Raw genomic sequence first — 26677 nt, 5'->3', positions numbered from 1 at the left:
TGGATTTTCCTGACCCAGGGGTTGAACTTGCATCTCCTGTATTGCAGGCAGATTCTTTACCGCTAAGCCACATGCGACATAAAAGGCACAAATTCTACTCTCCAGGATCAAATGAGTTTCCTATAGAAAGCTGAAGTCAAACTGCAGAGTGCTTAATTCTATAGCAGATCAATACAGGGTGGAGTATTTAAGAGGATGAAACAAGGAGGAAAAAGAAAAGATTTTCCTCAACTGCATTTTTTGAGGATAACCAGCATTCAAGCAAACTGGAGGAGGAAGACGAGCAACAGTGGGGGAAGCCCGGCAGATTTCAGAGAAAAGGACACATCAAGGTGACAAGAGAGCGTCTGTGTAATGAAATGGAAAATGACATTTTTTGGAGTTTGAAGGGAAATAAAATTAAACCGCAAGAAGTGGGAAATATATTTATATTTTTAGTGATTGCTTCCACCTCCTGTTGGGCCTGTCCTTTCTTCACTCAGACCAGGCTTGGACCAATGGCTTGCTTTGACTGATGACATGGATCAAAAGAGGTGGCCAAGACTTCCCTTCCATCTGCCGTAGGTTGGATGCAGCCTGGATGGGACCAGACATCCCAGGGCAAAGGCAGCACAAGCAATACTATGCCAGTCCACAAGGAACATGGAACTGGGCAAGGAATAAATCAATAGTGGTGAAGCCACTGGATCCATCACTACTGCAGCATAGACTAGCCTGACTGATGGACAGATTACAACCAGATTAAGGACGATGTGACAATGAGAACCTGATGTCAAGTGTCTCATGCTAAGGCCAGTTTGCACCTCCAAACATGTCTTTGCAAGCTCAGTGGTTTTAACCTGTGGGTGGGTGATGCTGAGTTTGGTTTTGTCTGGTCTTGACACGGCAGCCTGATGGTCCATATTTATGTCCACCCCTCTAGAAATCAAAGATGAAAAGAAATGTCTCTGCTCAAATAGCATTGTGTTAGCGAGACTTGAATGGCTGATCTAAAATTGTAAAGCAGCCTCCTCATCATTTATTACGCTCTGTAAGTTCCTTTCTTGCTGTCTTTTTTCTCCATAGCACATCACCACCATTTGTGTGCATGTGCATAAATACATGCCTGTACATATATGTAAATACACCTTATTTGTTTATTTATAAAGTTGCAAAACCTTGAAAATTACTATCCATTTCACAGTGTCTTCCTAAAAAATCATGATCTCTATACTCCCAGGAAGAAGTGACAATTCCCTTTTTAACAGATGAAAATAGGAAAGGCAAAAGCACTGGGAAATTTATTCCAGTCACTTCATTAGTAACAACTTGCAAGAAAGACTTCGAGCCTGTTTTCTCTAACAGATAAATTATATCACAGCTCAAAGCAGTCTTGAACCGCACAGGACTGACAGATTTTGACTAATGAAGGACGTGCTTCAGCTGAGCAGGTGCTAGGAAAAGCTCCACTCATGTTGCTAAAACAAAAGAGTATTACTTAAGACCAAAGATAAAATGCAGAACCTGTTTTTTTCATGATGAGTGAGGCATTTCTGGTACATTATGGGTTAACATGCTTTTCTTTCTTGTTTTTTGCAAGTTGACTGGAGGAGTTACCATTTTCATGTTTGTTTGTTTTTAATGGCAAAACAAATGTGAAGTTTTAAACAAAACAATTTTAATGTACTTTTGTAATGCTATGATTTGAAAAGTAGAGACTGACTACACTATTCCCTGGTAACTCAGATGGTAAAAGAACCCTCCGGCAATGTGGGAAACCTGGATTCAATCCCTGGGTTGGGAAGATCCCCTGGAGAAGGGATTGTCTACCCACTCCAGTATTCTGACCTGGAGAATTCCATGGACAGAGGAGCCTGGCAGGTTGTCCATGGGCTTGCAAAGAGTCAGACATGACTGAGCAACTTTCACTTTCAAGATCGTTCACAGATAGCATGATTTTTTTCTTACTTTCAAAAAACCTTTTCCCTCGAAGTAAGCCACGATACCTTTGAGATCAACTCTCAAACTAATCAGAGAAGAAATACTTACTTATGAATTTCTACTCTCATTATTTCGCAGATGACTGAAATCTAAAGTAGAACACTCTACGGATATTCTAAAAAATTACCTGAGCATGGGATGATTAAAATATAGTACCATCACACATGTCTCCAGCAGCATTATATTCTAGGAAACATTAATTTTTAAAAAAAAGAGAGAGAGAAACTGACCTTTCAAATTTTGACCTAGTCAAAAAGCTTCAAATATTTGATAAATTACCAGTAGTGTCATATACCTGATGATTACCACTAGTTGTAAGGGGGTATTCAACTTCAGAACAGATAAGGCAAAGTCCCCAGTGTGGAACTCACAATTTCAGTAGACTGCGACAAAAACACATAATTACACCATCTGAAACTGACTATGGAGAAATTTGTAGAAAGCGCTATGAGAATTTCAAGGTGGAAGTAAACATGTCTTGAAGACGAAGGAGAATTTCTAGGAATTGATATTTGAGCTCTGGGCTTTAGGGAGTAGATGTAATCTCATAAGGTCAAACATAATCAAATATGTAAGGACTATAAAAGTCTTTGATTATAAGCAAGAAGGAAGCCATTGGTGACAGAAATTTGACAATGGAATAGAATCCAGATTTTCAGGAAATCAGGAATGAATGGGAGGTAAGGAAGAGAACAAAGGTCATTCTTTCTGTACGTTTTCATGATGATGACACAAAGGAAATAAATGACAGCTGCTTGAGGGCAAAGTGGAGTGGGAAACTGAGACAGAGGAAACCGCAATATAATTGTCTAGACCACAGTGTAGAAGACATTGAAGATAAATACATTTTAGACAGCAAAGAGAGGAGATGTAATGGTGAAGCAAAATCAAACAGAAATAACGCTGAAGGTGAAGGAGGGAAGACTATCCTTTATTGAGGACTCAATGTGTGCCAGATTTGTATTGTATACTTTCTTACACCTTTCCTTAATTAAGCAAGCATCATTCATAGGGTATTGCTATCCCTAATTAATAGTCAAGAAATGATGGAGTAGAAAGTCTTATTAAAGATAGAACATCTCAGAGGTGATAGTCTCTCTCTGGGAAACAGAAGACAAGGTCATCTGTTCTAAAAAGCATTAGTAATTGCATTTTAAAAATGGTAGAGCTCCTGTGTTGAATGGAGAAGGTAGTTCATAGCAGATAAAATAGGAAAGAAATAATCCTAATATATAGCAATTATTATGTAATAACAAAAAATCTGGAACGATTAATTTTTTAATTAAAAAAATTAATTTTTTTAAGCACTTAGTTCAACAATCAGTGTATCTCTTTACATGGATAAGGATCCAATGTATGCTTTAGTGACAACAGCCTTAGTTCAGTTCAAACTGATGTTATCTGCATCAGTCCTTTATAATGTTTAATTTTAACTCCAATATAGGCATCTCTGTAAGGCAGTTGTACTAAAATAGTATCCCATGTACTATTTCACAAGTATTTTCCCATCTGAAAACTCCATGCTGGGATCACTATCAAATGACTAATTTAAAGCTAATTATTTCAGCATTAATTTAGATAATGGGCCATAACAAATGAAAAAAGAATACTTGGATATTTCACCGGTTTTCTACTGCCCCAAATGAGATACAAGAAAACATTTCTGCTGTTATTTTTTTTATTTATACATTAAAACATACCCTAAAATAACTCCAAAGTGTTGTCATATTTATAAATTATATTCTAGCTGACCAGAGAATGCAACAAAAAAATAAAAGTTTTAACACTAAGATTATTAAGTCAAACTCAACTTTGTAACTTTTTTTGGTGTGAAAAAAATAGCTAATAGCATTACAGGCTTACATCAAGACAAGAAAAAAGCCAAATAAATAACCTAACTCTACACCTAAAGCAATTAGAGAATGAAGAAGTGAAGAACCCCAGGGTTAGCAGAAGGAAAGAAATCTTAAAAATTAGGGCAGAAATAAATGCAAAAGAAACTAAAGAGACCATAGCAAAAAAAAAAGAAAGCTAAAAGCTGGTTTTTTGAAAAAATAAACAAAATTGACAAACCATTAGCAAGACTCATTAAGAAACAAAGAGAGAAGAATCAAATTAACAATACTGAAATACAAAGGATCATAAGAGACCAGCAGCTCTATGCCAATAAAATGGACGACTTGGATGAAATGGACAAATTCTTAGAAAAGTATAACTTTCCAAAACTGAACCAGGAAGAAATAGAAGATCTTAACAGAACCATCACAAGAAAGGAAATCGAAACTGTAATCAAAAATCTTCCAGCAAACAAAAGCCCAGCACCAGATGGCTTCACAGCTGAATTCTACCAAAAATTTAGAGAAGAGTTAACACCTATCTTACTCAAACTCTTCCAGAAAGTTGCAGATGAAGGTAAACTTCCAAACTCATTCTATGAGGCCATGACCAAGTGGGCTTTATCCCAGGAATGCAAGGATGCTTTAATATGCACAAATCAATCAACATAATACACCACATTAACAAATTGGAAGATAAAAACCATATGATTATCTCAATAGATGCAGAGAAAGCCTTTGACAAAATTCAACACTCATTTATGATTAAAACTCTCCAGAAAGCAGGAATAGAAGGAACATACCTCAACATAATAAACCCACAGCAAACATCACCCTCGATGGTGAAAAATTGAAAGCATTTCCTCTGAAATGAGGAACAAGACAAGGATGCCCACTCTCACCACTGCTATTCAACATAGTGTTGGAAGTTTTGGCCACAGCAATCAGAGCAGAAAAAGACGTAAAAGGAACCCAGATAGGAAAAGAGGAAGTGAAACGCTGTTTGCAGATGACATGATCCTCTACATAGAAAACCCTAAAGACTCTTCCAGAAAATTACTAGAGCTAATCAATGAATATAGTAAAGTTGCAGGATGTAAAATTAACACACAGATATCCCTTGCATTCCTATATACTAACAATGAAAAAACAGAGAAATTAAGGAAACAATGCCATTCACCATTGCAACAAAAAGAATAAAATACTTAGGAGTATATCTACCTAAAGAAACAAAAGACCTATACATAGAAAACACTGATGAAAGAAATCAAAGAGGACACAAACAGATGGAGAAACATACCGTGTTCATGGGTTGGAAGAATCAATATTGTCAAAATGGCTAATCTACCCAAAGCAATCTATAGATTCAGTGCAATCCCTATCAAGCTACCAACAGTATTTTTCACAGAACTAGAACAAATAATTTCACAATTTGTATGGAAATACAAAAAACCTCAAATAGCCAAAGTAATCTTGAGAAAGAAGAATGGAAGTGGAGGAATCAACCTGCCTGACTTCAGACTCTACTACAAAGCCACAGTCATCAAGACAGTATGGTACTGGCACAAAGACAGAAATATAGATCAATGGAACAGAATAGAAAGCCCAGAGATAAATCCATGAACCAATGGACACCTTATCTTTGACAAAGGAGGCAAGGATATATAATGGAAAAAAGACAACCTCTTTAACAAGTGGTGCTGGGAAAACTGGTCAACCACTTGTAAAAGAATGAAACTAGAACACTTTCTAACACCATACACAAAAATAAACTCAAAATGGATTAAAGATCTAAATGTAAGACTAGAAACTATAAAACTCCTAGAGGAGAACATAGGCAAAACACTCTCCGACATAAATCACAGCAAGATCTTCTATGACCCACCTCCCAGAATATTGGAAATAAAAGCAAAAATAAACAAATGGGACCTAATGAAACTTAAAAGCTTTTGCACAACAAAGGAAACTATAAGTAAGGTGAAAAGACAGCCCTCAGGTTGGGAGAAAATAATAGCAAATGAGGAAACAGACAAAGGATTAATCTCAAAAATATACAAGCAACTCCTGAAGCTCAATTCCAGAAAAATAAATGACCCAATCAAAAAATGGGCCAAAGAACTAAACAGACATTTCTCCAAAGAAGACATACAGATGGTTAACAAACACATGAAAAGATGCTCAACATCACTCATTATTAGAGAAATGCAAATCAAAACCACAATAAGGTACCATTACACGCCAGTCAGGATGGCTGCTATCCAAAAGTCTACAAGCAATAAATGCTGGAGAGGGTGTGGAGAAAAGGGAACCCTCTTACACTGTTGGTGGGAATGCAAACTAGTACAGCCACTATGGAAAACAGTGTGGAGATTTCTTAAAAAACTGGAAATAGAACTGCCATATGACCCAGCAATAACACTTCTGGGCATACACACTGAGGAAACCAGATCTGAAAGAGACAAGTGCACCCCAATATTCATCGCAGCACTGTTTATAATAGCCAGGACATGGAAGCAACCTAGATGCCCATCAGCAGATGAATGGATAAGGAAGCTGTGGTACATATACACCATGGAATATTACTCAGCCATTAAAAAGCATTCATTTGAATCAGTTCTAATGAGATGGATGAAACTGGAGCCCATTATACAGAGTGAAGTAAGCCAGAAAGATAAAGAACATTGCAGCATACTAACACATATATATGGAATTTAGAAAGATGGTAATGATAACCCTATATGCAAAACAGAAAAAGAGACACAGAAGTACAGAACAGACTTTTGAACTCTGTGGGAGAAGGTGAGGGTGGGATGTTTTGAAAGAACAGCATGTATATTATCTATGGTGAAACAGACCACCAGCCCAGGTGGGATGCATAAGACAAGTGCTCGGGCCTGGTGCACTGGGAGGACCCAGAGGAGTCGGGTGGAGAGGGAGGTGGGAGGGGGGATCGGGATGGGGAATACGTGTAACTCTATGGCTGATTCATGTCAATGTATGTCAAAACCCACTGAAAAGAATAAATAAATAAATAAATAAAATTTTTAAAAAGTAGTTAATATATAATGCCTGACCACATGGTCTTGCAGTCCTTTTGCTAATTACCTATAAATCACTGAATAGGTTTTACAGTGGCTATTCTTACTAACCATATTGTTTCCCTAAAAATGTATTCCTCTTTTCACACATTTTTGTTTTAACTGTTGTCAAGAGCATTTATATTTTTTAATAGCATATATGGCAGATGACTGGATATACAACATGACATATACGTATTTAAAGGAATGATGCTTTACATTTAAATTAATGTTAATTGCTTGATAAAAGTTTCAGCAGACCAAAATATTGCAAGTTTTATTTTAGTCAACATTTTAAAATTCTTCATTAAAACCTGGCAGCCTCAAGCACAAAATGTGGCAGACAGACATTAAAATGTTGTAATAACAGTTTCTAATACAGAAAGTAATTAGCTCTTTAAAAAAAAATGATCTATTTTATATAAGCCATATCTAACTTGGGACATCTGCTTTAAACAATGATAGAATTAAATTTGAATTCTGTCATATAATAAATCTAGAATTATAATTAATTTTTAAAGTACAAGCAGTTGGATAGCATAGCAGAGAAAATGATATGAAATTAAAACTTTAAAAGCATTTAAACCCTAATAAAATCTTGACTTCTAGCCCTCCCAGGAATTTTTATATGTTCCATTCTTTGTTCAACTGGATAAACTCTATGGCCCAATGCAAATTCCTACTAGACCAGAATTACATCCGATTCATCACCTACATCAACCATCCACATAGGTCTGAAGGTATTTGTTGAAATATAAGGTCTATACCTTTCAACTTCAGTAAGTGTCTTACTTGTACAGTGAACACATTGGTTTGTTATGACTTTAAATCATATAGCAATAGCATATAAAAATAATAAAAAATTACTGACTATATCAAATAATTAGTAGGTATCCAAAAAGCCTTTTTAACTAAAACAACTGTAAATTCGTCCCTAAGCTTTTCACTGTCCTGCCAACCTGAGAGGTTTTCTACTTATTAATACTGCACAGATCTTTAGAAAAACTAATATCAATTACTTTGATTTCCCAGGCTGCCCAAACTGCTAATAGAACTTAGTAATTAAAGCTATTTTAAAATGATCCTAAATCTGAACATCTTCCCATTTAGCCTGATTAGAAGCAGCCATCAATAGTAACATCAATCGCTGACAATTCGGTATACATTTGACGTGGTAGAGGTGATCATTATCTAAAATCTCTTTCCTAAAATGTGACTATTATCTGGGGAAAAACATATAATGGGGAATTAAGATATTTCTATTTCCAATAACTGATTCTACCATGAATCTTGTATAAAGTCTTCACATTCAGAGGCAAAGATCTCTTTATTGTAATATTCCATCTCACACTAAATGGCCTTGAATTCTGCCAGTATTTTACAAGGCCACTTTGTTCATTCCCTCCCTTTCACCACAAATGCAATAAGTTATCAGTACATTGTGCACTGTCTTATAAATGTGTTCAGAGGCAGGTCCCCAAACTGATGATAGGTATTCAGAATAAAATACTATTCAGAACTCCTAACTTGTAAAGCAAAAAAAATAAAATAGAATCAGTAGGAATCAACATAAGTTTTATAGAACTACTTGGCCACATTTTAAAGACTGGTCAAACTGACTAGTATAACCAGGAAATTATAGATATTGATTCTTAAGTCTTTTGGTAGAATTTCCATCATTTGCCAAAACCTCATTCAAATATGACAGGCCACAAGACTTTGCAGTCACCAAGTAACGGTCTGAAAACTTCTATGGTATTTGAAGGGCACGGTGATCTACTTTCTAGAGAAAAACAAAAGCTTTAGAGCAGGGCCATCTGCTTTTTCAGAGCAAACTTCATGTGAGGTCACCTATTTCTGTCCTTATAAAGTTCTAGTCTGCTCTATTAAGAAGTCTATAGGTTTAATGGACTGGTTCCAAATACTGAAAGGAGTATCCCAAGGCTTTATATTGTCACCTGCTTATTTAACTTATATGTAGAGTACATCATGCGAAATGCTGAACTGGAAGACTCACAAGCTGGAATCAAGATTGCCAGGAGAAATATCAACAACCTCAGACATGCAGATGGTACCACTCTAATGGCAGAAAGCTAAGAGAAACTAAAGAGCCTCTTGATAAGAGTGAAAGAGGAGAGTGAAAAAAACTGGCTTAAAACTCAACATTCAAAAAACAAAGATAGCTTTGCGCAGTGGCAGTATCATAGCCAATGAGGTTTATCCGAGGCGCGATTATTGCTAATTGAAAAAAAAAGGAAAAAAAAAAAAAAACAAAGATAATGGCATACAGTCCCATTACTTCATGGCAAATAGATGGGGAAACAATGGAACCAGTGACAGACTTTATTTTGAGCTGCTCCAAAAATCACTGCAGATGGTGACTGCAGCCATGAAATTAAAAGACGCTTGCTCCTTGGAAGAAAAGTTATGACAAACCTAGACAGCATATTAAAAAGCAGAGACACTACTTTACCAACAAAGGTCCATATAGTCCAAGCTATGGTTTTTCCAATAGTCATGTATGGATGTGAGAACTGGACTGTAAAGAAGGCTGAGCACAGAATTGATGCTTTTGAACTGTGGTGTTGAAGAAGACTCTTGAAAGTCCCTTGGAGAGCAAGATCAAACAAGTCAATCCTAAAGAAAATCAATCCTGAATATTCATTGGAGGGACTAATGCTGAAACTGAAGCTCTAATACTTTGGCCACCTGATGCAAAGAGCCAAGTCATTGAAAAAGACCCTGATGTTGGGAAAGACTGAGGGCAATAGGAGAAAGGGGCGGCATAGGATGAGATGGTTAGACATCACTGAGATAGTCAGCATCACTCACTCAGTGGACATAAGTTTGAGCAAACTCTGGGAGATAGTGAAGGACAGAGAAGCCTGGTGTGCTGCACTCCATGCGGTCGAAAAGGGTTGTTCACAACTTAGCAGCTGAACAACAACAAATAAGTTAAATGCCAAAATTAAATTACAACTGTCAACAATCACTTACAGATGGAAGACCAATTGTCCTTATACTATAGTAACCAGCTCTTCCAAGAGGAAGTTGCAGTGTTAACCCCGTGACCTGCCTGGGGGGTCCCTTTTAAAAGGATACTGTAAGAGTTGATTTTGTTTAACTATAACAACAAAGAGAAATATGTAAATAAGACAGACACAAAAATTGAAATGATACACAAACTGTGACTGACACAAAAATTCAGTTTGTTCATAATAATATAAAAAATGTAAGAAACTACTCTAATAAAATAGTCTAATGTAATAAAAAAAATCAAGCTAACTTCTCCATAATAGAACATATTTTATAGAAATTTTTCTGAAAAACATATGCAAAACTAACATTCTAAGGATTTGGTAGGTGCAATCCTGTGTGAGAAGGATTTTTTTTATTTAAAATATTAGTAGTATTAACTTTCAATACTTAGGTTATATGTTATGTGTGTATTAACTTTGAATGTATCTTTTACATCCATCTCTCAGCATTTCACTGCTATTCCTTATGGCAACCCAGGTAAGTACTACAATGGTATCTCATGGTTTGAAATCAAACTAAACCCGAAAGTGGGGGCTTCTCTGGTGGTTCAGTTAGTAAAGAGTCTGCCTGCAATGCAGGAAACCCCGGTTTGATCCCCGAGTTGGGAATAGCCCATGGAGAAGGAAATGGCAACCCACTCCAGTATTCTTGCCTGGGAAATCCCATGGACAGAGCAACCTGGCAGGCTACAGACCATGGGGTCGCAAGAGTTGGACGTGAGTTAGTGACTAAACCTAAACTAAAAAGCAAATTGATCCATTTTACTCCTTGGGAAAATAAAGATCATAACCCCTAAGATTCCAGGTTCTAGAGAAGTTCAATTGTTTTTATAAAACCAGATTTATAAAACTTCATACAGTTTGGCTGATTTTTCACTTCGGAAATCACATGAATACATTCGGAGCTGGAGGTTGCAGGTTGCCTGGCTTCTGCTCCCACTCACTGAATGAAGTGTCCCATGAACCTCACTGCTAGTGCCTGCAGTCCTGTAAGGGTCTCTCTCCCCCTTGGGCCTGGAATGTTCCTGGGATGGCAGAATGAAGTGACAGAGGGAAGAAGGCCATTTGTGCCAACCTAAACAAGTGGATACATGCAGCAAACTACTTTTCATCATTGCCCCAAATATCCTAAGTAGGAGAGACATATAAACTATGGTTTACTCAACATTAATAAATAGCTTCTAAATAATTAAAAGTGGAAACTGTTCAATGAGACACTAGATAGTTATAAAGAAAACTCAATGCATGAAGAAATTGCTACAAGGCATAGAGGCAAGAGAACTCACTAGCAGCTAGAAACAGACCACAGTGGAGCCTGAATTTCCTTCAAGTCCTGGAACAGCTGGTGTGCGGTCCTGCCTCTGCCCTTCGCTCTGGCTCTTCTTTAAGGCTGGAACGCCAGGGGTACATCCTGGGGGCTAAGACCGTTGCCTCTGGAAAGTCTTCTCTCTGCAATTTCTACTTCAGCCTGGATCACTTGCAATTGTAAAGGTACATTCTCATGACTCTCTCCTTCCAGACCGCACATCTCTTACAGCAAAATTATATGTCTTATTTAGCTTGTATCGCCACCAATGGCTGACACAAGGACAGTGGCAGACAAATCTTTATTCAATTAAATAAATCCTCCTAGATTTCAACTGCCCCATTTGTAATACTGAAGTTTTCTGTTCCTTTCAGCTTCTATAATTCTATATTTTTTAATTAATTTATTTATTTATTTTACTTTACAATATTGCATTGGTTTTGCCATACATTGACTTAAATCCTCCATGGGTGTACATGTGTTGCCCATATGATATTTTTAAATTGAAATCCTGTACTCTTCCCTTAGCTATTTTGCATCTATCAAAGAACAAAGCATCTTCTGTAGTTTACCTTGATTTCTCCCTTTCATGCAAGCCAGTCCTGTGTGCTCACAAGAGACAAGTTTCATACACAATAGTTATCAGAGTAGCCCCGGACCTGTTTTTCATATATGGGAAAGACACAACCTTGGGTCTTGGGAAGGGTAGTCAGCTGAACTCTGAGCCATGTATCCAACTTACAAAATATATAATTCAATAATAATAATAATTCAATTCCCATCTCCATCACTTTCTTTCTCACCCTCATACCCCGCCTCCTTCTCTTGATGTTTGACCATTCATAAAAATCAAATCAGTGCCACAGAAGGACTTGACTTTTAGGGTAAAGTCATCAACATGGTTATGAGTGACGGCTCAAAATACTCTTGACTTAGCTTGACTGTGTGTGAGACCATATCTGTTAATGATGCTTTTCTTACCCTACGTCTCAAATGTTCTCTAACAGTAGACCTTTGTCACATTACGTCACCTTGTTATTAAATCTTTCCTATTTTATTTAAATAATACTCTTAATTTGCATTGCTCTTCCAAGGAATTTTATTTCTTAATTTGGCTGACAGTCAGATTTTTCAAACCGTCATTATGATTTAAGAGTTTGCTGATTCTCAGTGATAATCACATAAAGTTCAAAGGAAAACAATTTGATGATACTTAGTAGTCTCTGATGATTCCACTAATTGTTTTACACCACTGGATCTGTTGCCTACTACATGTAAATACCTCAGGTTTCAGGGATTGGGAACCAGATCTATTTTGTACAGTGCGTCTAGCTGAAATCCAGGAAATGTGACCTACTCTTCAGATCTACTCCACCAATCTTAATGCCTTGTGTTCATTCAGTTAGTAGCAATATCAGCTCTAAATCATAAAGGAAGCAGGGATATTCAGAGAAATATCTGGCTCCCTAACAAACAAACAACAAGCTTACAAAGCATCCTGGGTACAAGGCATTCCGTAAGAATGAAAATGCTTCTGTACTCTTGAGTGCTGTGACTGAAACATAGTGGAAATTATAATAAAAATCAATTACTCGACACTTTCCAAATCTCAGTAACAGTTCCATATTACTTAAATATTCACACAATTTGCTCACAAAAAAGTTAATGTTAAATTACTCTAATTTTCATATGCTCCTAATTCTACTATTGGAAAATACATCTTTTTTTTTTTAATCCCCTATGGAAACAAGTCACCAGAAAATAAAAACAAAAATCTCAGCCACATAAATTCATTCTACTAATCTGACATGAAATAAATACTCAACACAAATACAAAAGAAGAGCAACAAATCTTTGGCTAAATATGGCTTTGAAATTGGTGCGCTCTACCCTCTGTTGTGGAGCAATGTAGAAAACCAACCAACAAAGGTTTCAAACCTCTATTTTACCAACAAGGTAACTGTGTTCAAGGGTGATAAAGAGATCATTAAAGGTAGCATGCTGCCTTGTTCAAGGCATCTTAAGGGATTTATTGGGCAAACACATGCAGATACTAACTGTCTCTGCAGCTTCTCAAGAGACCTCGGCTGTTGTAAACAGTGACATAGAATGCATGTAGTGCAAAACAAAAATGAGAAGAGAAGACATGAAGAAGCAAAATATAGCTAGAGACACAGATGGTTAGACTGAGATCCCAGGGTATCAAATCTGCAAATAAACACACATGCACACACACGTACACACTCCAACTGAGGCCAAACATCCCTTGTAACTCAATAATTCTAACATCCAGAAGAGGCTCCTGATTAGAACCCCTGAGCAAAGTGGACGGAAGTGAGTGAGAGTTAGGACACACAGGTTTCCCGTTAGCACAGGACCAACTCTTAAGCTTTTACCTCTACTTAGCCTTAATATTAGTCCCAGAGAAGTTAATTCAATTCATAAGAATCTCTAGCTTGAAATTAGGAAGATGTGAAAACTATAGTTTCATATTTGACTTCTGTATTCTCTCCTTCCCTAGAAACTGCCTATTATTTATAAAATTAAATAGTGAAAGAGTACCTTAACTAAAAATGTTAGCAAATCCTTGTAAATTTGGGTCATTTGTTAGGTTAATGAGAAACATGTTTTTCTTTAGTTTCCTTAAAAGTCACTAACTTATGTCACTTGTTCTTAAGTTTACTTCATCAGTATTAATTTTCATGCATTAATTTCTAATTTGTGCAGTATTTTTTCTGCACAAAGCTGGATTTTCAAGCCAATGGACTAAAACTGCTTGAAGAAAGCATCTCTAACTCAACTCCAAGTGCTACAATATAATCAGTGCAGATGATGTTTTCAGATTCCTTCATAGTCTCTTTCATAGATTCATTCATGATCAGCTTAAAAAAAAAAGACAAATTCTGAATTGCTGAATTGTGAAGTTCCTTCTCAACTTGTAATTTGTTTTAGCAGACACTGTATTTCCCTCTGTAAAGAACTCCACATTATCTATTTTCCTTTATGCCTAACAATAAAAGTAAAACAACAATATCCCAAAATGGTTGTTACTACTGTTCAACTCTTTGAGGCACAGAATGAATGGTAAGCTTTCAAACAACTCTTTCATGATTCAGTATATAATAAGTATACACAGGTGACAGGGTGGTAAACAATCTGCCTGCCAGTGCAGGAGATAGTAGATGTAAGAGACTCAGTTTCAGTCTCTGGGTGGAGACGATCTCCTGGAGATGGCAACCCACTCCGGTCTTCTTGACTGGGAAATCCCATGGACAGAGAAGCCTGGCAGACAATAATCCATGGGGCCACAGAGAATTGGACACAACTGAGAGGCTGAGAACACACAAGAATAGACAGGCTAGACCAAAAATAAAAACCAAAACAAAACTGTTTTAGACCAACTGAAGAAAATTTTTATATTAAGGAAACAGGAAAGGCGATAGACTGTCTACATCTATAGATGCTCCACCGTGCACACATCTCTCTCCACACCTCTGTGGTTCTGCTGCTAACTAGGTCAAGTTTGCCCATCTGCCTCTAGGTCATCTTGCTTCACACCACTATAAACATTCTCAAGGAAACAAAGACCTGTTTCAAATTAAATATCTAAAACAATGTATTTTGTATTTTCCATAATCTCATGCTTATCCCAACCTGTTTATTCCTTAGAATGCTCTACTTGGGGAAATGGCACCACCATCCCCCACTTGCTCAGGTCTAGGAAAGTACAGTTTTTGAAAAGGTAAAACATTGACTTACATATAGATGCCAAATAAACATGTGCCAAAAATTTTATACCCTCAGTAATTAATGAGGAAAACAGAAAGATGTTAAAATCAGTTAAGATGGGAATTTGAAGAGCAAGGTGCTTACAATCAATTTAAAAAAGTAGTGTTATGATTGCTCTAATAGATACAAAATGAGTTAATGTCCAAAGGGGCAATAAATGATACATTTTTAAATCATCTTTTCCACCAGGCAGAAAGTACCTGCATCTCTACCATATCATAATCTATATATTGACCTCTTCCCCTACAGTTATGAAATAGGTCAGAAAACAGAAAATCAAAGGACAAAGCCTACACTGAACTGAAGAAACACCCAGTAGCACCTGCCCATTTCTATTCTTCAGAAGATTTTTCCGATATTCTTACCCCTTAATCATAAATAATCCCCACAGGTTGTTCTTTAAACAGAAAGTCTAGCCTCATTAGGTTTAACCTAATTATTCAGAGATGCAATGCAGCAAGGGTCCTGATTAAAAATACAAGTCTTCCTGAGATTGCTCTACAAATTTAGGGCCTTACAGTACTGAGTAACTATGAAGGATTGAGAATTAACTTCTCTCTACACTTCTTGTTTAGTGTCTCTTTGAGGATTAGATTCTTAAATCCTCAATTATGTTTTTATTATGAATCTAGAAGACCAAGTCCAAGAGACTTTCCCCATTAGATTTCACCTTTGTCTACGCATCTGGGTGTATTCTTCCCTTCTTGGATTCCAAAATTTTCTCAGCTCTCTGAATTGGCAGGGGACCATACAAGTTATGAGGCTGGCACCATGTAAGCCAGTTCCTACGCCAAGGTTCTTGGGAGGACTCTGTAGGCATTAAACCACATTAGTCTTGCATACAGGCTTCCAAGGGAGTACCTCTCTCTAACTGTGAGCGATTCATACCTGATTCAATGACAATCACTCTCAAAAGTTATATTAGTTGCACAATTGATTTTTCCAACTATATTCTGGTAAAAAGAGGGCAAGATTCTTATGAATCTATTCACCAATAATTAGATTGCCAAGTAAATTAACAAATATCAGTAAAATTGTCATTTCTGAATCCTAAGGGACAACTGAAAATCAGATACCATTAAAATACTTCATTTCAGTTTACCACTCTAACGCCTGTTAAACTGAGACTGAGACATCTCAAGAAAGAGAAAGAGCTTCCTCACAGAACCATGAAGAATACACCATTCAAACAGTACCAACAATATCCAAATAAATTTCTCTCATCAGTTCATTCAGCCCTTGGTGATTGATTAAGTCCACCAGATATCGCTCCATCTGCTGCTGGACTGAAGAAAGACCCGGAGGCCCTGCCTCTGGCCCTGGTCTGGTCTGGGCACTTCTAACAGGGCCCACTTGGAAGCCTGCACGCAAGCCTGTCCACTGAAGTGAAGCGGTCCACAGTGCCGAAGAGTTCTTCCCACAGATTCTGAGACTCTCCCTTGTTGGAAGTACAAATTCAGAGCCATCAGGCAAGTACTAGAGAGAACAACTCTGTTTGATAATGAGACTCATGACTGTCGTTAACTTATTATAGTAACCAGTAATATCACAATGAACAAGAGTAAAATTAACACTTGGGATAGAACACTTAATTATTCCATAATCTTTTCCTCTGCAAGTTAAAAACATACTAGGGACACTGACAAATATCCAGGGCCTTTTCAAAACGTGTACTATCTATAAAATATGTATATAAGTAAATAATATTTTGCATCTACAATCTTAACCTACTGAAGGTTGACCATCTTTTCATATGTGACAACTTAACCTATGCAGCCCTTATGACAACTTGGAGCTAATTAAGAAACATAGAACCACCAAACAAACCTCATATTTTCTTCCTATCTTTCTACTTATAAAATAAAAGAACAATACTTGTGATTGTCCATAGGTCCTCTGGAAAAATGCAAAGACAGTTTTCAGCATAAAAGATACCCTGAAAAAAAACTTTTTTTCTAAATTTCACACCAAATCTAAGGAAGGCAAAATCAAGAATTGACAAAAAAGATTTTCTTAGTTAATTAAGATAGAAGCATGGGAGCATAAGAAACAATACTTAGTTATTTATTTATCAAAATTAAAGAAAAAGAAGGTGCAGGAGTATAGGGAAACTTTGGTTCTTCACAAGTGAGGAATCATTGGTCATCAATCTTTGCTGTTTGCATGTGTTTATTTTGTCTTTGTAAACAATCAAGGACATGATGAGGTGAACACAAAGCTGAGAAAATTATTCTTGAGATACAAAATCCCTGACACTTGGCCAAATTACTCAGCAGGTAAAGAAGAAACTTTTACCATTCTTGATTAATCTAAGACCAATTTATCATTTTAAGAGAGTGAGTTAATTTACAGCTTCATATTTGTGCAATGCTTGGTGGTAAAGTTTTTATGAGATTCTTCCATTGCCTTATTCTCTCTTGTGAATAATCCTATCAAAACTGAGAAAATCTTACTAAAAATTTAATACATTCCATTATTTCTTATCAGATTAAGACACAAGGCAAGGCAGGTAAAATTCTGTTCCCTCAATCAGTCTCCAACTGGCATATCACTCCTTCATCAACCTTCCTAGGCTGGAGTTAACTGGTCCTTTAGGGAAACACTGGTCTCATTTTTCTCTTAATAAGCCAAAGAACGCATACAGTTGTGTTCTTATGTCATTATTGCTTCTACTGATAATAATTGTCAGTTATGACTTTTAGCAAATTTAATAATTTCTATTTCATAGATAAGGATGGTAGGTAGTGAGACCAGTCTGTCATACACAGTATTTTACCAGGTGAGCAAAGCTCATAGACATACATTACACAATTTTCTGTAGCCACATTCCTCTCTTTTATACCTTCCAAAAGTGGCAAAAAGGATCACATTTATTTTTATTCATAAATTAAAAGTCAAAAATTTCTTTTAAAATTTAAATGTCTTTAGCATTAATTGTTTTAGTATCCTATCTTACCAACTGAATATAACTAATTGAATATCCAACTGATATACCCAACAGAATGCAGAGTGTCAGGGAATAGCAAGGAGAGATAAGAAGGCCTTCTTCAACGAACAATGCAAAGAAATAGAGGAAAACAACAGAATGGGAAAGACCAGAGATCTTTTCAAGAAAAATTGGAATTATCAAGGAAACATTTCATGCAAGAAAAGGCATAGAGGGCAGAAATGGTATGGACCTAACAGAGGCAGAAGAGATAAAGAGGTGGCAAGAATACACTGAAGAACTATACAAAAAAGGTCTTAATGACTCAGATAATTACAATGGTGTGGTCACTGACCTACTGCCAGACATCCTGGAGTGTGAAGTCAAGAGGGCCTTAGGAAGCATTAGTATGAACAAAGCTAGTAGAGATGATGGAATTCCAGCTGATTTATTTCAAATCCCAAAAGATGATGCTATTAAAACGCCACAATTTGTCAGCAAATTTGGAAAATTCAGCAGTGGCCACAGGACTGGAAAAGGTCAGTTTTCATTCCAATCCCAAAGAAGAGCAATGCCAAAGATGTTTAAACTACCTCACAACTGAACTCATTCCACATGCTTGCAAGGTTATGCTCAAAATCCTTCAAGCTAGACTTCAGTCGTACATGAACCAAAAATTTTCAGATGTACAAGCTGAATTTAGTAAAAGCAGAGGAACCAAAGATCAAATTGCCAACTTCTTTGGATCATATTACAACATATATATCGTCATGATGGAAGTGCTTTCTTGTTTACTATTTTATTGCCCACTATTCCACTGAATACTGACAGTTATTCTAATATTAGGACAGTCTGTGGTCCTTTTTACCTCCCTAATTGTTATGATTCTTACTACAACTCACATTAATTATCAAGGAAAGGAGGGAAGGATGGGAGGGAAGGGGAGGATGAAGAGAGGGAAAGAAAGAAGGAACAAAAATAAATAAATAAAAGACAAGTCGTTATTATTTCATTCATGGAAAAGGCTGGAGGAGCAAGCACCTGACTGGAAATCCAAAAGAAGAAATCTCCAATGCTATAATTGACTTCAAACTTAACTGTTTTTTTGTTGTGCTTTTTTTTGCCTTTTGGCTGCACAGTGCAGCATGCAGCACCTTAGTTCCCTGACCGGGAAACGAACCCACAGCCACTGTGTTGCAAGCACAGATTCTTAACCACTGGACCAATGGGGAACTCCCTATAATTGATTTTTGTGCATCTCCAAATAGTCGGCTCAGTTATGCATCTGAGCACCCTACCTGCCTTACAGAAGACAACTGAGAGCAACAATAAAAGAGATCTATTACAGCTCTTCTTTTGTAGTGTTCTCTTTTACAGAATAAAAAAGAGACAAGAGTCAGGTGTTCTTCGATTATTTGATACCTAGGATTTTTTTTTTTTTTGATGTCATAGTTGTTGTCTTTTGGAAACTAAATTGTGATTGATTTTTTTTAAGCATTTATAATAAAGAAGTAATCAGTCAGATATAAATTAAGAGATTACATCAATCTCACTCCTAAGTGTCTCATCAAAAGATTCTCACACACATACACAAAAGAACCGGTCTTGTTATTTCCAGAGCAATTGTTCATAAACTTTCTAAAGCAGATCCCAGTTTTCCTAGGCAAAATGAAGATACCAAATATGTGAAATAAATAAAAGTTATTTTTTGTTTAAGATAGCACTTACTATCCTAAAAAGTAAAGAGCTACAAGAAAAAAACAAAACAAAACAAGAATGGTTCACGTTTCTAAGGTCAAGGACAGAAAGTACAAGTAAAACAAAACTGATCAGGAAACTGAAGTAGTTTAGAAAGTTATAAAGTGAAAAGTCAAACTAATCCCCCGGCCCCTCTGGGCAGGGTCTTCAAGGGTTAGCACTATTAGCAATTTCTTGTCATTCCATCTAGAATAATTTTTATACATTCGTCCAAATATATTTATCTCAAAGGCAGTATTTTGCTAATTAAATTTATTAAAATAAACCAAGGAGAATATAGAGGCCGTTTTTTGAGCAAGAGCTTATTATGGAGTCAAATGTCACTGAGGACAATTGTGGACTCAAGAAATTCTAACATTCACTTTAATCAGGTGGCTTAATTTGGTTATTTAGTATTACAAGTCTGTATTCAAACACATGAGCAGCTACACTATCAATATAAACTGGTTTTAGCAGCCTGTCTTAAAAATCTCAGATACAGAAATCTTAATGAGATGTAATAAGTTTGGTTTCAAAGTTGAATTACTAATAATATACAGAAGTTGGTTTAATTCTTTACTTGTGAATAGAATTCAAACAAACAAAAATGCTCAGACCTCTGAGCAAGCAGTAAGCTAACATTTTACATTCACTTTTTGTTGTCCAGCTCACTAAGGTGCGCCGGGGGTCAGCAGGCCTTGCTGCTCACCTAGGAAATAGAAAACTTGCTTCTATGCTCAGTGTAATCACAATCTCACAATTTTCAATACCTTTGATTACTTGTCTTGCCTATGTCCCTTCTCATCTATTTCATCACTCCTCTGTTGCAACAAATAGTATGGAGAAATGCTTTCAGTTCCTGTTATGTAACACCATGTTTGAGTTCCCAGTTCTGGGTACTAGAATCAGCCCACTGCTACCCTTGCTGGTAAAGAATCCACCTGCAATGCGGGAGACCTGGGTTGGGACGATCCCCTGGAGAAGGGAAAGGCTATCCACTCCAGTACTCTGGCCTAGAGAATCCTGTGTAGTCCACGGGGTCGTAAAGAGTAGGACACAACTGAACGACTTTCACTTTCTGCTACTGTAGCGCAAAATAATTGTCTGTGAAGTGAAATGTGCTGATCACTAGAAAGAGTCCCAAATATTCCCCTATACACTCCTCCTCAACTATTTTCAGAAAGGTCACCACATTTCTATCATAAAATTAAGAACTCTTTGAGGCTATAAGCAAGGAGACTAGAGATAGAAAATGAGAGCGCTGCATAACTCAAGACTAGAACATCAAACATCACATGTGCCTACTTGGCAAGATCAAGACAGCTTTCTCCTAAAAGCTTCAAAATGCTCTGCCTTAAGAACATACTTTAAACCACATTTGCATAACATATATCTCTGCCCTGAGATTTTACATTATGCTACATGAGATTCCAACAGTCAGTCTCCCTGTATTTACAAGAATTCTTTCTGTATGCAACTCTTCTGAGGAAATTAAAGTCTTGGCTATCTTTTACTCTAAAAAATCATATTAATACTGTGTGAGGAAGCTCCTTTTTACCAATAAGCACTTATCTCTTGGCTTGGCTCACAATGTAGATATGAGTATGTACAAACATACTGTAGCTGGTTTTATCTGTTGACTTGGCTAGGCGGTGGTGACCAATTGTTTGATCAAACATTCATCTAGATGCAGCTGTGAAGATTACTTTGTAAATTGTGATTAACATCTGCAATCAGCTGACTAAGTAAAGGAAACTATCCTCCACAATGTAGATGGACCTCCTACAGTCAGTTAAAGAGCAAAAACCTGAAATTTCCTGGAAAGGAATTCTACCTTAATTCTGTCACATAAAATTCCTGCCTGAGTTTCCAGCCTGCTGGCCTGCCCTAAAAATGTCAAACTTACCAGGCCTTGTAGGCATGTAAGCCAATTCTTTAAAATAAATCTTCTTACAGCTCTCTTATTATATCTATCTAGGTTCTGTTTCTCTGGAACCCCAACTGATACACATATCAAATCTCTGACAACAGAATATTCAACAAATATTTATTGAAGGCATTTATGTGTCAGATATTGTTCTAGGTGGGATTCTCAGGTGGTTCAGTGGTAAAGAATTCGCCTGCCAAAGTGGGAGACGTGGGTTTGATCTCTGGGTCGGGGAAGATCTCCTGGAGAAGGAAGTGCCAACCTACTCCAGTATTCTTGCCTGGGAAATCCAATGGACAGAGGAGCCTGGTGGGCTACAGCCTATGGTGTCACAAGAGTTGGACGTGACTCAGTGACTAAAGAACAAACTCTTCTAGGTGAAGGTGATATAATATTAGAACTGACAAAAGTCTCTATGTCCACAGAGCTCATACTTTAATTGTACTGAGATGAGAAGTTAAATTTTTAGGTAAAGTGACCATGTGATTTATCACACAATCCAGGACACTTTAAGGGTGAAATGGGGCACAAGTAATAATTATGCCAAGACAGCATGCCTAAACGATAAATACTCTGGACAAATCAGCCTGATACAGATCTCCTTAACCTTTGGTAAACTTAGGGCCCATCTTCCCCAAAGGCCAATGTATTTGGTTAAGTACAGAGAGCCAAAGAAGTATATAATTAATCAAGGTTGAGGCGTAGACCTACAGGGATCTCAGATTCATGGTGCCGTGGGTTCATATTCTAGTTATGCCTAGATCAATTACATATTACACAAAGCATTCAACTTTTATGAGTCTTAATCATGCCATTTAGAAATCTATATATTAATGAGAACTAATGAGAATCTGCAAATCATATATGAAAGGAGTTGTGACATGACAGACATTCAATAAATAATATATAAAAATAGATCGGCAGGCTTCCCTGGTGGTCCAGTGGTTAACAGCGCGCCTTGCAATGCGAGGGAAACCAGCTCGACCCCATGCCTGGGAGGGTCCCACCTGCCGCGGAGCAGCTAAGCCCAGGGGCCACAGCAACTGAGCCTGAGCTCCGGAGCCACCAAGGCACAACCACTGAGGCCCGCACGCCCCAGGGCCCGCGCCCCGCAGAGAAGCCACCGCGGTGAGAAGCCCGTACGCCCTAGGGCCTCCTCCCTGCAAAGGAGCCACCGCGGAGAGAAGCCCGCACGCCCCAGGGCCCGCGCCCCGCAGAGGAGCCACCGCGGAGAGAAGCCCGTACGCCCTAGGGCCTCCTCCCCGCAAAGGAGCCACCGCAGAGAGGAGCCCGCACGCCCCAGGGCCCGCGCCCCGCAGAGGAGCCACCGCGGAGAGAAGCCCGCACGCCCCAGGGCCCGCGACCAGCAGAGGAGCTACCGCGGAGAGAAGCCCGCACGCCCTAGAGCCTCCTCCCCGCAAAGGAGCCACCGCGGGGAGAGGCCCGCACGCCCCAGGGCCCGCACCCCGCAGAGGAGCCACCGCGGGGAGAGGCCTGCACGTCCCAGGGCCCGCGCCCCGCAGAGGAGCCACCGCGGGGAGAGACCCGCACGCCCCAGGGCCCGCACCCCGCAGAGGAGCCACCGCGGGGAGAGGCCTGCACGTCCCAGGGCCCGCGCGCCGCAGAGGAGCCACCGCGGGGAGAGACCCGCACGCCCCAGGGCCCGCACCCCGCAGAGGAGCCACCGCGGGGAGAGGCCTGCACGTCCCAGGGCCCGCGCCCCACAGAGGAGCCACCGCGGAGAGAGGCCCGCACACCGCGGTGAAGAGCAGCCGCGACCTCTGCAACTAGAAAGGCAGCAACACAGACCCCAGGGCAGCCCAAAATAAATTAATAAATATTTTTTTAAAAAAATAGATCACCAAAATAAGCAAGGGTGGGGATAGTTTTGCTTATAAGTCTTTCTATTCTCCTTGACCAACAGGCCCTGGAATGAGATAATTTTATTAAATGCAACAGTAATAATGAAATTACAGTCATGCTATATAACACTTGTGAGCATGGGCGTGCATGGCTGATGAAATCTGCCATTTATCTTTTTTTTTTTTCATTTATCATTTTTAATATGGCTAGAAGTTACTCTGGATTCACATTTCAAATGTCTATTTTCATGAAACCGAATTCTACACCAACACACACTGAAGTGGAGGCTGAATTAAGAAGAGACCTGCCAGTTGTCCAGCCTGGCTCGAACATCTGCCAGGAGACAATGGTGAGGACACTTTCTCTAAAGAGTCACCACCTAAGCCAAAACAGCTATAAACACGTCATAGCATTTTTGAAGCTGGTTTGATAACTCTTTGCTGTTGCTGTTTAGTCACTAAGAGTCTTGTCTGACTCTTTGCGACCCCATGGACTGTAGTCTGCCAGGCTCCTCTGTCCATGGGAATTTCCCAGGCAAGAGTACTGGAGTGGGTTGTCATTCCCTTCTCCAGGGGATCTTCCTGACTCAGAGGTCAAATCTTCATCTCTTAAATTGAGGCAGTTTCTTTACCCCTGAGCCAGTGGGGAAGCTCTTGATAAATCTTTATTCCCGGCTAAAACCTCAGATTGTATACTGGGACCATGCCCACTAGCTATCTGCAAAAAAATATAAATACTTCTTACCTCAAAAGTAAGGAAAACCCTCCTTTCTCTCCTGTTTTTTTTTTTTTTTTTCCTATTGGCTTATTGCAAGGCCCCATGGTCTTACTCCATTCCCTTGGGGTCCTCCCAATACAGGCGTGAGCCAAGGGGATCTACCATGAAAATGATATACTAACTCTGAGAAAGGATGGGTGAGGCTGCTGACCTGTAAGGACAGCCTAGGTGTGACAATCCTTTCAGAATGCAAACTCCTAAATGATGCCAAGCTGTGTACAGTTCCTTCCATTATGGCAGAGATAGTCGCTGGGGTGGAGGGGAGCAGGAGATCTAAGGAGAGGGAAGATCTGAGTCCCAGTGCCTTTTCCCCGCAGGCAGGAATGTCCAGGGCCTCCTCGTCCCCCACACACAATTAACTGCTATCACTGGCACCACCGACTCAGCGGACCTGAGTTTGAGCAGACTCCAAGAGATGATGCAGGAGAGGCAATTGGTGTGCTGCAGTCCCCTGGGCCGCAAAGGGTCAGACACCACTGAGAGACTGAACAACAACAAAGAAGGGCTGATTTACCTTTCATCATTGTTAGTGAGTCCAAGCTGCCTCTGAGACGAGTTGTTCAGGCAAACGGTGAGACTGTATTCAGACCCAAGAGGACGGACAGCAAAAAGTCTCAAACACTTTGTTGAGGTCTGGATGTCAGCTTCTAGAGTAAAACAGAGAAGAGGAGGAGTTGAGGGAGTAAACTAAAAGGCCACAATCTTGCAAATCTCTCCTGGAAAGGCCAACCTCCAGGAGGGGAGAGGATCTGTTAATCTCTTCTTTCTTGTAGTCATTCACAGGTGGGTGGTGGTGGTGAAGTCAGCTCAGTCCTATCTGACTCTTTGTGACCTCATGGACTATACCCTACCAGGATCCTCAATCCATGGGATTTTCCAGGCAAGCATACTAGAGTGGGTTGCCATTTCCTTCTCTGGGTGGGTAGGGTCAGATTATTTTCCTGTGAGCTGAACAAAGGCAGAGGGGCAGGGTTCCCCGAGGCAGGTCATTATGTATGATTACAATAACAAAAGCAAAGACAAGCAAAGGTTAAAATCAAAGAAATAGATTCAACCTAGAGTTAGAATTGGCCCTTTCCTGCAAATCAGGACAATAAGAGATCATTCTGCAAAATGTTCTAATTGTTATTTACCCTTCAAAATTTCCTTTCAAATCTGATTAATTAAAGAGAAAACCAATTTTCAATGTTTCCTTAATAAACAGAAACTTACATTATTTCCATACTAAAAGAATGTTCTAGTCTTTTAATAAACCCAAATACGATTTTCTAACCAATTCTGTATATAATGATTACAAAATAAATTTAACTAATTAAAATGCTATTGATCTTTTATTGAAGTAAATTTAAAAGATGCTTTTTTAAACTTCCACAGAAAATGTTTCAAAAATAATAAAAAGATACAGAATTTATTATTATATAAATGATTTTGGCATTCTTACCTAAAGCGAAGTTGTTAGGCCTTAAATAGTTGATCTCATTTTTATTGAATGAATACTATCTGACATCCATTTGGCTAAAAAAGTACAATCAAAGTTGGATTAATTTATGGATGTTTAAAAATTTCCTTAGTAGACTATTGCTTAATGGTTGTAATGTGGTGATGATGGTGGTTGTTTAGCCACTAAGTTGTATCAGACTCTTGCCACCCCAGGGACTGTAGCCCACCAGACTCCTCTGTCCATCAGATTTCCCAGGCAAGAATACTGGAGTGGGCTAGCCATTCCTTTCTCCAGGGGATCTTCCCAACCCAGGGATCAAACCTGAGTCTCCTTCATTGCATTCCAACATTTAAAAAGGAAACAGTATCCTGAAACTTTACTGAATAGCTTATATATTTAATCATACAGACATAGTCATATCTTCTTTATTTTTGAGTATTTACAAAGGGAAAGATTACACAAATTAATACTAATTAGCAAATAAATTGAAGTTGTGTCCGACTCTTGGCGACCCCATGGACTGTAGCCCACCAGGCTCCCCCTGTCCAAGGAATTTTTCAGGCAAGAGTACTGGAGTGGGTTGCCATTTCCTTCTCCAGGGGATCTTCCTAACCCAGGGATTGAAACTGGGTCTCCCAAATTGCAGGCAGATGCTTTACCATCTGAGCCACCAGGGAAGCCCCAATTAGCAAGTAAAGCAAAACATATTGTCCCTTAGCTTTTATGAATGGTCACATGGAATTTACTCCTAAGGAAAGTTTAGTAAGTTACAGTACTGAGAAAAATAATCTTAATTTTTTTAATTAATTATTTTAATTTTATGGTTACAACAGAAAAAAAAATATATATGTACATAAAGGAATTACAACAAGCCCCTTTGGAATTCAATCACAAAAAGGGTAGATTCAATTACTTGGGAGGTCTTTGGTGCTTTGAGATGGATACACAGAAAATGAAAGGCAGACTTGGGTCATCATTAAA

General features: G+C 38.4%; 1 protein-coding gene and 1 pseudogene across 4 annotated transcripts in view; one reads left to right on the top strand and one right to left on the bottom strand.

Moving 5' to 3' along the window:
- PRKN (parkin RBR E3 ubiquitin protein ligase) overlaps positions 1–26677 on the bottom strand; it is a 1207894-nt gene that overhangs the window by 1105185 nt on the left and 76032 nt on the right. For all 4 annotated transcript variants that reach the window (XM_065931040.1, XM_065931041.1, XM_065931042.1 and 1 more), the window contains exon 2: positions 24770–24902. In XM_065931040.1, coding sequence (XP_065787112.1) covers positions 24770–24779 — 10 coding nt within the window. In that variant the 5' untranslated portion in view covers positions 24780–24902. The remainder of the gene's footprint in view (positions 1–24769; positions 24903–26677) is intronic.
- Positions 9074–9155, top strand: LOC136165568 (U4 spliceosomal RNA; annotated as a pseudogene).

This window comes from Muntiacus reevesi, chromosome 3 (assembly GCF_963930625.1).
Source record: "Muntiacus reevesi chromosome 3, mMunRee1.1, whole genome shotgun sequence".
NCBI classification, from domain to species: Eukaryota; Metazoa; Chordata; class Mammalia; order Artiodactyla; family Cervidae; genus Muntiacus; species Muntiacus reevesi.
This window is presented reverse-complemented; position numbering and strand designations above follow the sequence as displayed.